This window comes from Ictidomys tridecemlineatus, chromosome 10 (assembly GCF_052094955.1).
Source record: "Ictidomys tridecemlineatus isolate mIctTri1 chromosome 10, mIctTri1.hap1, whole genome shotgun sequence".
Taxonomy (NCBI): Eukaryota; Metazoa; Chordata; class Mammalia; order Rodentia; family Sciuridae; genus Ictidomys; species Ictidomys tridecemlineatus.
In genome coordinates this window covers 53,370,890-53,385,609 of record NC_135486.1, presented here as the reverse complement: position 1 = coordinate 53,385,609, position 14,720 = coordinate 53,370,890, and the positions used below count along the sequence as shown (strand labels likewise).

The 14,720-nt window shown below is 35.0% G+C and overlaps 1 protein-coding gene across 4 annotated transcripts in view; it reads right to left on the bottom strand.

Moving 5' to 3' along the window:
* Smyd3 (SET and MYND domain containing 3) overlaps window positions 1-14,720 on the bottom strand; it is a 683,600-nt gene that overhangs the window by 606,594 nt on the left and 62,286 nt on the right. The window contains exon 1 of one of the 4 annotated variants that reach the window (XM_078022938.1): window positions 2,757-2,894. The exons of 1 other annotated variant lie outside the window; for it this stretch is intronic. In XM_078022938.1, the coding sequence (XP_077879064.1) occupies window positions 2,757-2,776 (20 nt within the window). In that variant the 5' untranslated portion in view covers window positions 2,777-2,894. Of the gene's footprint in view, window positions 1-2,756; window positions 2,895-14,720 lie in introns of those variants that run through there. 2 more of the 4 variants (XM_078022941.1, XM_078022946.1) reach the window with 2 other exon arrangements.

The window sequence follows — 14,720 nt, the reverse complement described above, 5'->3', positions numbered from 1 at the left end:
TGTAAATCATCTTTGTGTTTCATTACCAAAAGGCTACAATTGATGTCTACAAATTTAAGACTAAAATAATTTAAACAAGCTAGAGAAACCATACACACACAAAAATGAACCACTCTCACTAATTATAAGCTGACAAGACTGTGGTGTGGATATAGGAAAAAAAGACCTCATTAGCACAGAGAATTGATTGATAGTTAAGGCCTGAATATGATAAGTAAGTTTATATATGACCACTTCTAGCAAGGCCTTTCATTGCTAAAATTTTCATAAATGAGAGTTGAGAAACATATGTCTAAGTCAGTAATTACCAAACTTTTGTTTTGCAGATTAATGGTATATAGTATAAGAAGTTAAATGATATGCCACCAAAAAAAAAAAAAACAGAAGTGTTCATGGTTAAGTTGCAAAATGCTGAATGAAACAAAATGGCTTTTCAGGGTTGGGGAGGTCTTAAACATCCTTGAATAAATAAATGTTTATTGTGAATCTCCAAGATGGTTGGATGGTTTATAAAAACCTATCTGACCAATAATTGTGGAAAACAACAGAGATCTAATAGACGTGACAAATTTGCCTGGTTATAAAAATAAGGGATGCTTGTCAAACATACAGATTTCTAGGCGTCTACCCCAGGTATTTTAATTCACTGAGTTTGTAGGCACTACTCTAGGTAATTCTTATTATCTAGCAAGTTTTAGAAACACTGGGAAAGGGAATTCAGAGCATCCAACAGAAATCTTAAAATAGTATACATACATACAAACTTGACTGTTACACATAAATGCAACCAGAGTTGCACAAAATAGAAATAAACTGTGCTAATGAGGATGTGGGAAAATTAGAATCACTGTTGGTGGGAATATAAAATGATGTAGCTATTTTGAAAAACAGTATGGTGTTTTATCAAAATATTAAAAAAAAAAAAACAATTATATGATTCAGCAACTCCATTTCTGAGAGGGAGGGGCCAGGTTTGCTCCTTTTATAAACAACCTTCTTGAAAGAACTAACCAAGATATCCCAAGAGAACTGCCTTAATCCCTTCTGAGGGCAGTGCTCCAATGACCTATACCCCTAAACTCCACCTCTTAAAGATCCCATTACCTCTACACCATACTGAGGACCAAGTTTTCAATATATGAATCTTTGGGCAAACCATATCCAAACACAGCAACTTAGTTCAGAAATTTTTTTTAATTCAGATTTTTGGATAAAGTCTACAGTGATAAGCCATCTTATAATTCTGAATGTTTCTCACAAATATCATCACTGCCCCCAAGACCAAACATCACCCACAGATCCTATAAATCAAACCAATCTTATCCCAAATGGTGATAACCTAAACTTACTATTGAATAAAAAAAAGTTAAGCATTATTACTGCAGACAATTATGATAGTTTCAACAGCATTCTTTAAAGGAAAAAAAATTAAATAAAGCTTCACTTAGTTATGTTTATATTTTTGCTAAATAATGATAAAAACAAAAGAAAATTACCCTTTCACCTGGAAAAACAATCATTGTTGAATTAATACAAATAAAATATAATATATATGTACAATTTTATTTTCAAGACCTGGAACACTGATTTGTAATTTACTTTTTTCCTGCTCAATATGATTTTTTTGCCCCATGTCACTAAATATCATTAAAAATTACTCTAGTGGGGTTAGATTTGTGGCTCAATGGTATAGCACTTGCCTGGCATGTGTGAGGTGCTGAGTTCGATCCTCAGCACCACATAAAACATAATTAAATAAAATAATGATATTGTGTTCATCTCCACCTAAAAAATATTTTTTAAAAAATTAACACTAGAGGTTGGGGCTGGAGCTTAGTTTGGAAGCACACTTGCCTGACATGTGTAAGGCACTGCGTTCAATTCTCAGCACCACATAAAAATAAATAAAATAAAGATCTGTCAACAACTAAAAAATATTTTTAAAAAGAAATTAACACTAGTGAAAATAGCTACCAAATTTAGGTACTTAGCATTTGCCAAATACTATACTGGCACTTTGCATAAATTATTTCATACTCACAAAAAAATTGTGAGCAAGATATTATAATGCCCACTATAGTGATAATCAAAGTACATGTCAATATTTAATGATATTTATTTAGGGTCACAGGGCAAATAATTATGAATTTTTAAATGATGAAGTCAAATTTATAGACTTTTTCTGGTCAAAAGCTAGCAAATTAGCTATAAGTACTAATCTATAAGTAAACATTGTAAGAATATATCTACGAAAAAATAAAGGTACAAAAACTAAATTGAAGTAAGTATGCAAACATATTTAGAGTGAAGATGAAAAGCTTGACTTTGATGTGACTAAAAAGGAAAACCTCAAGTTCAACTACTACACAGAAGCACAAGGAGTAATTCAATCAACCTGCAGCAGCATTGTGAGCTTTCAGAGAAAGTTAAAAGTTCACGAAATCCTGGGCTGGAGATATAGCTCAGTTGGTAGAGTGCTTGCCTGGCATGCACTAAGGCCCTGGGTTCAAATTCCAGCAGCAAAAAAAAAAAAAAAAGTTCATAAAATCCCTTCTGTAATTGTAGGACTGGAGCATTCTCATCTGTAGCCATCTTTCTGAACATGCAGGTATACATACCCCTTTCTTTATATTTTCCTGAGGAAAGAAGAAATTCCTTCATGAATAGAACAATAGTCTCAATGCCACATGCTAAAAGACCTACAGGATTGCTGTTTGGTTTAAGGCCAAGCAGCAATTATGGAATCACACACACACCTGTTAGTAAAGAGAAGCATGGTCCTCCAATCTGGTCACACTGTGCAAAATGAAATTATGGGTAACTCTCAATCACTGTTTTCTGTCTGCTTGGCAAGCCATTAATAAGCACATTCTGCTTCTTTTCCCTAAGACTTTCAAAGAGCCACTGGGAAGAGTCCAAGATCTCAAGAGTAATCATGCACAATTAATTCTAAAGTCATTCTTTGTCTTCACTGATATAAATTTAAGTACTCAAGGTTACTTCACTTATCTGGTTTATAAAAATGTTGCACAACATGTGATAAGAGTGGCTCCACAGAACCCTGAGAGAGCATGATGTTGGCCAGATCATATTATTATATTGTGTATACATATAAATATGTAACAACAAATCCCATCAATATGTACAACTATAATACACCAATTTAAAAAAAAAGTGGGGGAAAAAAAAAGAACCCTGAGAGAAAAGGGCCAAACCTCTTCATTAATCTGATAAGCAAACAGAGTCTAATTTAAAACTCATAAACTGAAATTACGTATTACAAATTATCTGTTTAAGAAGAGGTCAGATCATTCCTTTTCTGATATCACTGGAACTTTCAAATCTTCTAGAAATCAGAAAACATTCTAGTAGCTATTCAACAAAGGTACTAAAACAAAGATAAAGCATGGTCACTGGTTTTCCCTAAATTAACAACACTGACATTTTAGGACCTGAGTGACTTTTAAATCTTATGGAAATTTTTTAAAGTTTTAAAAAGAGAACTTTTGTAGAAAATCAATGCCCCCTAAAACCGTCTTATCTGAACAAGCAAAGGAGACAGCTAGAAGTTTGACACTGAAAATATTTAACTGTGTTAAAGTAAAAGTATTTGCAGATGAGCAAATTAGGGTCTATAATAACTTGCACAGTTTATTTGAGTCACAGCCACATTTTAAATGTACATAGCCTGGCGCTAGAGCGCACAGTCTTAACTACTATGCTATAAAGCCTCCCACAGTGAGTCAAATTGAACACTATGAACCTTACTTTGGCTGGGTACAGTTGCAGGTACCTGTAGACCCAGCTACTCTGGAGGCTAAAGCAAGAGAATCTTTGAGCCCATGAGTTCAAGACCAGCTTGGTAACATGGTCAGACCCTATCTCAACATCAACAAAATAAAACTTACTTTGTATTTCCATCTAAGAATTAATGAAAGCTAAAATTCCAAGCAACTCTTACTTCTCTTTAATCTATGAGATAAAACTCGAGAAGTAAACATATAATAAGCATGCTATAAATGCTGGCTAATATTATTAGTCTTTTTTCCCTCCCACTTCTTTTTTTTTTCTTTTGTACGAGAATTGAACTGAGAGGTGGTTAACCACTGAGCCACATCTCCAGCCCTTTTTATTTTGAGACAGGGTCTCACTGTTGCTTAGTTCCTTGTTAATTTGCTGAAGCTGGCTTTGAACTTGCGATCCTCTTGCTTCAGTCTCCCAAGCCACTAGGATTACAAGTGTGTGCCACTGCACCTGGCCCTCTTTGATGGGGTAGATATCTGTTCATTCAGTCAACAATCATAACATGCTTGCCATGTATGACGCACTACTGAACACAATGGAGAAACACAGACTATGCAGTCATTCCTTCAAGGCTTGTGTGACTTGTTTGAGAAGCTCAATTTATACCCCACCATGGCAACATCATATACATGCTATAATATGAGAGGGCTTTGAGAGCTAGTGGAGAAGTAAATTGAAACAGGTAAAGTACCTTTTTTCAGGCAAAGAAGGAATGATGTAATAATCCATTAGCTATATTAAACAAGGCACAAAAATAATGGATCTTTAAGAAAAATTTTTCATTAAAAGGCCACTGAAAGAGTTTTAGTGACAAGGAATCAGAAAAGTAAATGCAATCACACAGAAAATGAGAAAAAGAAATAATATTAAGATAAATAAATGTCCTGATGTAGAATTGAAGACCAGTTAAGGTTTAAGTGAGAGGGGAAAAAAAAAATTTTTTTTTTTGAATGGGATATCTACTAGGACAGAGGTTTAATGCTTCAGAATAAACAAACAGTATAACTCACTGGTGAAGCAGAACCATTAAGACATAATTAGCACTACTTCTGGAAGACTTCTGTGGAATGAAGGAGAGCAAAAAGGAATGGATGGATGATCCTGGGAGATAAACTCAGGTAGGAATCCAATGCTTTGGGAACGATGGTTAGTTTTCCTACTCTGGCACCTGGCAACTATGTCCTCCTGACCTGTTCTGTCTTCTCTATCTTTCTGGATTTTTGCCTACCAACTTCCCACACAAGCTGTTCCAGATACCAGCTTCAGGCTTGAAGCTCCACTGTTTTTTCTTATTTAAATGTAAAAAAAAAAAAAATGAGGCAGTTCTGTCTACTTAAGGTTTTGCGTATTCCTTGTGGTTATTCTGGGCTTTTACCCTCTATTTCTTACATTAGGTAACATTTTGGTTCACCTACGCATTTTTTGGCATAAGAATTTTTCTCAACTTTCTCTTGCCAATCAATGACTCAGGTTTCACCAAGAATTAGATCAAAATAATTGTTAAATTATTTTTAATGCCGTAGAGTTTTATCCTCAAATTGGACATTTCTCCATTTCCTACAAGTAAATTATAACAATTACCAACTTCTCAAGAACTTAATACACAGTCAGAAATTTATATAAATTAAATCTCAATCTACTAAGGAGGCTGTAGAATGTAACTGTTCAAAAGACAAAGTGTCCATAGAGTCAGTACACACATAACATTAAGAGGCAGTCTGTAAGCAAAGTGACCAGGCCACTGAGATTAATGTAATTAAGCTGTTGCAAGTAGATAACAGTTTAATTTTTAAACAACTGGAAGAAATAAGTCTAAACCAGACCATTAGGGGTTCTAGCCCTATCTAATCTTGGACAAGGGAGCATCAGGCTTATATGGCACAGGTAAGATGGGCACAATGACCTAACACCATCTTCCATTTTTGCTTGTGCATCTCCTAAAAAGGTTTTGAAAATTGGTGTACTCCTCTGGCACTTTTTGGTTGACATCTTAAATCCTTGTCATAAACTTAATGAGGCAGAGAATATAACTGCCAGTACAGTATAGTTTAATTTATACTTGTTATTATTACAACTCTTGAGAACTACAGATTTCACTCATCTACTTGATGGAACATATCCACCAAACAATCTAATTGCTAAGCCTTTTCTCATTGTCAAATCAATAAATAAAAATCAAACAAACTTTATGTCAAAAAATTCATTTTTTATTCAAAGAAATGTGCTAATCTGTCTTCCTTGTAAATGCTCACCAAAGATACAAAATCAAGTTGATTCTAAAAGAGAGAAATAAAGCCTGGAGTCCTGCCCTGTGTTTGTTACCTGGAAGAAACAGCTGATTCTGACCAAAGTTTTATTCACTTGACTATTTTCAAATTCTTACCCAGAAGCTAAGAATTCTTAATGGTTCCTTTATTGGATAAACTGCATGTTTTTATTCCCTGAGGCAATCAACAATTTCAAGAATCATGCTGGGTGAAAAGCATGACTGACAATCTTCGTCACCTGGAAGAAAAGCAATTTGTCAACAGAGGTAGGAAAAGAGTCTTGGCCTGCCACAAGTGCTCTCACAACTATAGTAGGATAGAGTAAATATGAACATCAAGCATTTAAATTCTACTAAAACTATTCTGGCATGCAAAACCCTTGGAAAATCTCCATGAGCCCCTAAGCATATATTTACCCCAGTATGAAAACGATTACTCCAAGGAACAGACCCCAGAGAGCTGAACTCAAAATTGAAAGCCAGGCACATAAAATGCAAAGGCTGTCAATCATAATTCTGTAAGCACAGAAACAGAATCAAGATATAGGTTCATGTAGATAAAGTTTAGGATATCTAAATTCAACATAAAAGTGCAGAAATTGTACTCTAGAATCATTATATATGGGTCTGGATTCCAGTTCTGTTATTTACTATTCATGTGATCTTGGACAAATTTTGTTATCTCCTTAAGGCTCGTCTCGGAATGATGGTCATGGTGGTCATGGTGGTGATGGTGGTGATGGTGGTGATGATAATGACAATTGCCAGTACTTCAGCACAAAACCTAACATGTAGTAAACATTCAATGAATGCTAACAGTGAGACAGTACACTATATCAAGGTAAACCATTGCTCATTTTTATCTGTTTAGGTTATGATGAAGGAAAGGTTTGTTAGGGGCACCCAGCCACTTAGATAAAAATGGAGATATGTTATTTTATAACATATCTTATAGTTATAAGCCTGTCCCACATTCCTAAAACTTGCCTTTCGTGAATGTAACTACAATCACGAGTTTAGGGCAGAACATATGAATTTCCCCATCTTAATACTGAATCAAGGAATAAACAGCACAACAAAATTCTGGTATTTTTAAGCCATTCTCAAATCTCTAGCTGATTTTCTAATTGTGTTTAAATTGCCGAGAGTCTAATAACATGCATCATAGTTAACAAAAAATAAAATAAACCCAAGTGGGCTGAGTTATAAAACCCCTACAACATAATCTTTTGCAAACCAAGAGATTCAGATTTTAATTTGTGCAAGTAAGGATCCATTTATCAGAGTTTAGTACAGATAAAAAACTTAATTTGCCTGAACAACTTAAACTTAATCCCACAAACATTCTCACTTCTCAAATGGAACTGGAGCTCTATTTTTGAGGGGACATCCAAAAAATAAAAATTAAAAAATAGCAATGAAGGAATTAATGACTCACACAAAGTAAGGAATTACTTTATACCTGTTAACCAGATCAGGCTCATGCACAATCAAAAGCAATTAATTCCATTTCATAAAACTTTACTTGAACAGGCTGCTGTTGTTGTTGTTGTCGTTGTTTTAATCTCTACCCTCCCATTTACTCAGGTAAGTTAGAAGACCAAGGATGCACAAATATCAATTGCTTCTAAAACTAAAGACCAAATATTGAGATACTGAAGAGGATATTGTAGTCTCCCATTGCTTTTTTGAGAGCAGAACCCAAAATTATAGCTAAACTATGAAACACAATATATCACTACATTCAGTAAACAGCTGGTAAACACAGAATCAAGGTATCACAATGTTACATTCATAAGAAAATGTAAGACAAATTTAGAAATAGTTTAGCAAGAAAAGTTATAACAATTTACTATAATGTTAGAAATACAAATGCAGTATTATCCACAAAATTTGATGATCAGATAGAAAAAAAGCACTAACCTTCAGTCAGGGGACCTTCATATTAGAGATGTTATAGGTGCTATTTTTATAAAGCCACTCAAAATAAACAACAAGTCTCTATAAAAGGTTTCATTCCTAAAATTTCAATTAAAACATCTTATGATTTAGATTGCTACCGTATGAGGTTAATTTTGAGTGTCTGTAAATTGAGGCATCTGATGACACCGCACTTTTAAAAAATATTTATTTTTTAGTTCTAGTTCAACATAATACCTTTATTTTGTTTATTTATTTATTTTTATGTGGTGCTGAGGATCGAACCCAGGGCCTCGAATGTAGTAGGCAAACACTCTACCCCTGAGCCAGAACTCCAGCCCCTGACACTGCACTCTTAAAAGGAATTTTCCAGTCCCCACCCCAAGGGCATTTTTTAAAATATTTTTATTGGTGAATTACAATTATACATAATAGTAAACTTCACTGGGATATATTCATAGCATAATTTGGTCTAATTCATTCCCCCATAGTCCTCCTTCCCCTCTCCATCCTCAACCTAATCCCTGTCCTCTACTGGTATCCCTTCTATTGTCATGAGATTCCCTCTCCACCCATTTGTCTCTAGCTTCCACACATGAGAGAAAACATACACCCTTGACTTTCTGAGTCTGGCTTATTTCTTTATTTCCTCCATATTTTTTACTGGTATGTTAAAATTGTACATAATGGTGGGATTTGTTGTTACATATTCATACATGTACAGAATATAACAACATATTCCCCAGTATTTTCCTTTTCCCTTCCCTGATCCTTTTCCTCTACTGGTCACTCTTAGTTTTTATGAGATCTCACCCACATACACCTTTCTTTCCCTTAAAAGAAATTTTCTATTACTGCAATAACACAGTAATTTAGAAATGGCATCCTATCTAATTTTATCACACCATAATTTAGAGCAAGTTTTATATTCTAAGCTATATAGCTTTCAAGAAGCAATACCAAGTCCTACAAATGAAGTTAATTAAAATGTTAAATGCTTTATCACTTTGTTTCCTTTGGAAACTCAGTTTAATTGTAGAGCAATCTGTGATGTTTTACCTTTTAAGGAGAAATGGGGTAGGTGAATAAGTGAGTTAAATGGTATCACTACACTACGTTAGCCCCATTAACTCTCTTAATATCGAGTAACAAAATACAGCATGAGAAAGAATACTTATAAAATCAATACTTTTAATGTAAAAAATTTCTTCAAGACAAAAAATTAATTTTTTTTAATGGTACCAGGGATTGAACTCAGGGACACTCGAACACTGAGTCACATCCCAGCCCTATTTTTGCATTTTATTTAGAGACAGGGTCTCACTGAGTTGCTTAGTGCCTCATGGTTGCTGAGGCTGGCTGTGAACTCTCTATCCTCCTGTCTCAACCTCTGAGTCGCTGGTCTTACAGGCGTGCACGACTGTACCTGGCAAAAAAAATAATTTCAACTATGAAATTAAGAAGAAAATTCCAAGGTGAAAATATTTTTAAATATTTGATATTTGAAAACAAAATCAACACCTCCAAGTTCCTCTCTCAAATATGGGAGGGAAGACAGAAACAAGAGACAGACAGGCCCACAGGAAACATACCTGAAGTTGTTTCACCTGTCTTTAAGATTGATTATCTCAATACAAGGGATGATTGTCTTTCCAATATTTCTTTTTCAATCTTATAGTATACAGAAGTACCCACATGAGGAGAGCTAGCAGGACACACACATATCATAAATCATAGTGGACAGGTCAGCTCCATGCTTAGTCAATTCTTCATTCAACATCCTTTCCCAGTACAGGGTAGCCTCTTGTCCTCTGGGGAATTAATTGCGATGAAATAATCACTTGGATTATTGAGCTCTGCTGTTTTACTTCCAACCTCTTAAGAGGATTGTTTTTCTTCCACTTTATCAAATAGAAAAGTTAAGGGGGAAGGAAAATACAATAATTAGCAACATACCCTCCCCCCAGATTGAACAGTTATTAATGATTTGACACATCTGCTTCATCTCATATACACGTATGTCCTTTGCACACCCACTTGAAAGATACAGAAATATTACCCCAAAAAACTTCAGCATGTGAGTCCAGGAATAATATAATCTCTTATATTACCACAACACATAACATTATCTAGTATGCTGTCTATACTCAAAATTCTCCAAATGATGAAAAAGGTATTTGTTATAATTTCCCAATTCAATCTGGATCCAATCTAAGTTTACACATCACAAATGGTAATTATGCTTTTTTAGCTTTCTTTTGTCTAAAGAACAGGAGTATGCAAACACACATCTTTGGATTTTGTACAATGATGTTTTTAAAATTCCTAGAAAACTGTCTGGTTAAATGGTCTTGTATTTTGAATTTAGTTTCTTGTGTGGCTATCTACCTTGGTTCATGAAACTTCAGTACAGTTCAGGTGTGATTAGATTAAAAAACATTTTCTCAAGAATACTTCACAGTTGATATATACTTAATACTGCATCACAACAGGGACACAAAGTCAGGATCAGTTAAGTGGTAGTCACCAGATGACTCCATTGTAAAGGTAATGTTTCCCCTGCAACTCTGGCACCATGCATAAACCCTGCTCTCTGTTCTCCAACAACTTTTCACCCACTGTTGTGCATCAACTCATGACCCTGAGGATTACAAAATGATGGTTTTTCTACAATCCATCTGTACTTACTAGAAAGCATTCCACTACAGAAATTTCTTTCTTGTTTTTCTCTCTTCTCCCCCAATTCTACCACCCTTTTTAAGTACCACTTACTCCAATGTTTCAGGGCCAGTGATGTAGCTCAATGGTAAAGCACTTGCAGTATGCCCAAGGCCCTGGGTTTAAGACCAAGCACAGCTAAAATAATAATTTTTTGTAGTTGCAGATGGATAGCATACATTTATTTTGTTTTTATTTTTATGCAGTACTAAGGATCAAACCAGTGCCTAACACATGCTATGCAAGTGCTCTGCCACTGAGCCACAACTCCAGCATTCAACTGACTTCTGATTATGCAGTCTGCATGTGGCCTCCCTAAGATGGTCAAGAGCTATAACTTAATAGGGACTTGGGTTTCACAGGTGTGTGCATCTTATTGAAACTAAATGTTAGAATGCATGCATTTCATTGTATGTAATGGATCTTTTTTCGTATTTTTCTTCCTCATTAAATTGTAACAAATAGGAAATCATATTCAACTTTGAATCCTCAACACTAGGACAATGCCCAGCTTGTAGCTATATATCAGTAAATGCTTCATTGTTAAAACAAAGAAGACAAACTTAAGAATTTCATATATTATTCATATTGGGATTTATTCTGAAAGACGTGTTTTAAAGTTCCCATTTTAATTAATGATTACATTCCAGTGGATTAATACAAACATATTAAATTTAACTTACAAAGAGAACTGTTTATAAGCAAACAATTAGTGACTCAATTACTTTGCAAACTCTACAGTATACATGACCCTACCACCACCTAGTGGAAATAAAGGCATATTACTACACTTGGAAGTCCCCCAAAAACACAAAAGAATCTCCAAATGGGTTGATGGGCCAAGAGCAAACAGAATTCAAGCACAAACCTTCAGCAGATACTTGTTGGGTTCTGGAAACCATCCAGGTTCCATAAAGACAGATACAGTTCTTGTCTGGTTTGATCACTGCAGAACTAGAGCCAAGAAGAGTTGCAAAACACTTTGCTGGATTTCAATAAGTATTTGCTCACTGACAAGATCGGGGAAAATATTGAGCCACTAGAAAGGAATAGAATTTTACCCAGACAATGGAATATTACTCAGAGCTAAAATGAAATGAGCTATTAAACCATGAAAAGTCATAAAACAACTTTCGATGCATGCTTTTAAGTGAAAAGTTTATATATATAATGTATGATTTCAAATATATGACATTCAGGGAAAGGCAAAACTATGGAGACAGTAAAAAAGATGAAATGTTGCCAGAATTTAGGGAGAGGGAAGGACGAACAAGCACAGCACAGGTCAAAGATGTCCTCCGGCACCTAAGTTAAGTTGCTAGAGCAGGAAGCAAACCAACCCTGAAAAGGATCACACTGCCTGAATAAAGTAGGTGCTCACAAGAAAAAACACATGAGTTCCATCAACTAAAACTTATACCCAATCTCTTAAACCAACCTTCAACAAATTTAATCCCTGGGTTACCAGGCCAAGAGAATCAAGACAACAGAGCAGCTTTGCCACCAAGTGTTCATAAACCCCAGCTGTACTCACACAACAGCCCACAATGACTAAACAGCACCAACTGCATCAAATCAGGGGCAAAAGGGGGTGTGACAGAACAAGTGGAAGGCCCTGATTACAGGTGAGCAGACAATGCCTAGTTGTGAGCAGCTGCTTCAAAGATGAGCACACCAGTCATATGTTAGGAAATGGTTCACACTGCACAGAGAAGTTCTGAATAGAGAAATGCCCCCTTAAATACGGAGCATTAAACTACGAAATAAATTAACAGGAAAACTAGGATTCCTTCAAAGAAATTTTCTGGGGATACCAGGTATTGAACCCAGGGGTGCTTTATCACTGAGCTACATCCCCAGCCCCCTTTTTATATTTTATTTGGACACGGGATCTCACTGAGTTGCTTAGGGCCTCACTAAATTGCTGAGGCTGGCTTTGAACTTGTGATTCTCCTGCCTCAGCCTCCTGTACTACTGGGATTACAGGCATGCCCTGCCCTTCAAGGAAATATTTAATGACCAAACATACATTCGTTAAGAAACTGCAGTGCACTGATATGTATTCTCAGCATCTCAGCCTCCTAACTTAACAGTCAACCGAACAACTAGTCAACAATTATTTATGGAGTTCCTACTATGTGCATAACTCTGTAGCAGTTATAATAAAATGTAGATATGTTTCCATCAAGAGAAATGTTTATTATATATGCTTGAGGAGACAAATGTGAAGAAAGCACAAAGCAAATATGTGAAAAGAAATGAATGGGGTAAGCTAATGAGAGCGTTCTCTCTCCTAATTCCCATATGTATTTTAGAATAAGAATCTATGAAGTAATCCATCTGAACAGATTTTTTGGAGGCTTTTAAAATGTACACAGGTAAATGATTAATAGCAATAGCAATAACTGATGAGAGACCAACAACACACTACAGACCCAAACAAATCTCAATAATGTTTATACTCCTACTTCATTAAAGCATATTCACTAATTACTTTAACCACTACTATACACAAACCACTGTGCTAGACTCTTACTGAATGAGCCAAAATGAAGCAGATAAAAATATTCAATTATTATATAAAGACCAGGACTGGAAGCAAGCTCACTCTTAAGGGCAGCTCTACTTTTTCTTTTTTTTTTTCTTAATTACAATGAATTTTATTGCTAAATGCTAATGGTAATTTTTACTTGGGGACTTTGATTTGAAATATTAATCCTTTCTTTAGACTGTAGAAATACTTTGACTTCAAAATATTTCTAGCATCTATTCATCCAATTTTCTGAATTTTTTTCATGTGCAATATGCTTATTCATTAATTTATTTTAATTTGTTATATATAACAACAGAGTGCATTACAATTCATACCCTAAGTACATGTATGAAGACACAAGGATGTGACTCCACTTTGTGTACAACCAGAGACATGAAAAATTGTGCTCTTTTTTCTTTTTTTTAAACTGCAAGTTGAACCCAAGGGCACTTTACTACTGAGCTATATCCCCAGTCCTCTTTATTTTATTCTTTTTTTTTTTTTTTTTTTTTTTTTTTGGAACAGGGTCTCATCAAGTTGCTGAGGCTGACATTGACCTTGCAGTCTTCCTGCCCCACCCTCCCAAGTCACTGGGCTATTATAGGCATGTGCCACCACAGAGGGACTAGCGGAAAGCTTTCAAACAATGAAAGAACTGGGACTGAAATTGAGTTTGCAACTAAAAATAAGCATATTTAGCTGCATAGTTGCCTCTATTCACACTGCTATGATAAAAGCCATAAATGGGGTTAAATCAATGACCTCTTATCCCTAATATAAACCACTCTAAAATACAGAAAATTTATACCTAAAGAAATGAGGTAATGATTCACATTAACTCAACAAGTATTTACTGTTACAATACTGTAGTCAGTGCCTGAAATGTAAAATTGAATAAAATATGGACCATAGTTATTGCTTGTTTTACATAAAGATATAGCCAAGTCCAAATCCCTGTCTAAAAGAAAAGATCTCATGCTATAGAGGAATTCTCTCCATTCAGGGTAGGGAAGTGTGTCTTTTAAAAGTAAGGTTCCTTGAAACAATCCCATTTTTCCAATCATTAAACTGCTACACTTGTATGTACTGAATGGAATATGAACTGGAAATAAGAATTAAATATATCGAACTAAAATGCCACACTGGTTCACCTTACATCAAGAGATTTTATTTACAATCCTATGTCAAGAAATTTTACTTACACATTATCTATGACACAAAGCAAGATAGAAACAGCTAATATTTCACTGAGCTATTACCAAATGTTAAGAGGTTTCCAAGTAAGAAATGTGCTCTATTAAAAGCTTTAGGGACACTGGGCCTCCAAATGCTGTAGGAAAGGCAGAGAGTATAGAAAAGGCAGACACTGCCTTGAGGCAAAAAATGCTAGGAAGTGATAGAATACCTTCTTTACAATTTGCAGCTAGGTTATTACCCATAATAAATTGATAACCATTCATTAACTTTGAAAGCAATAGA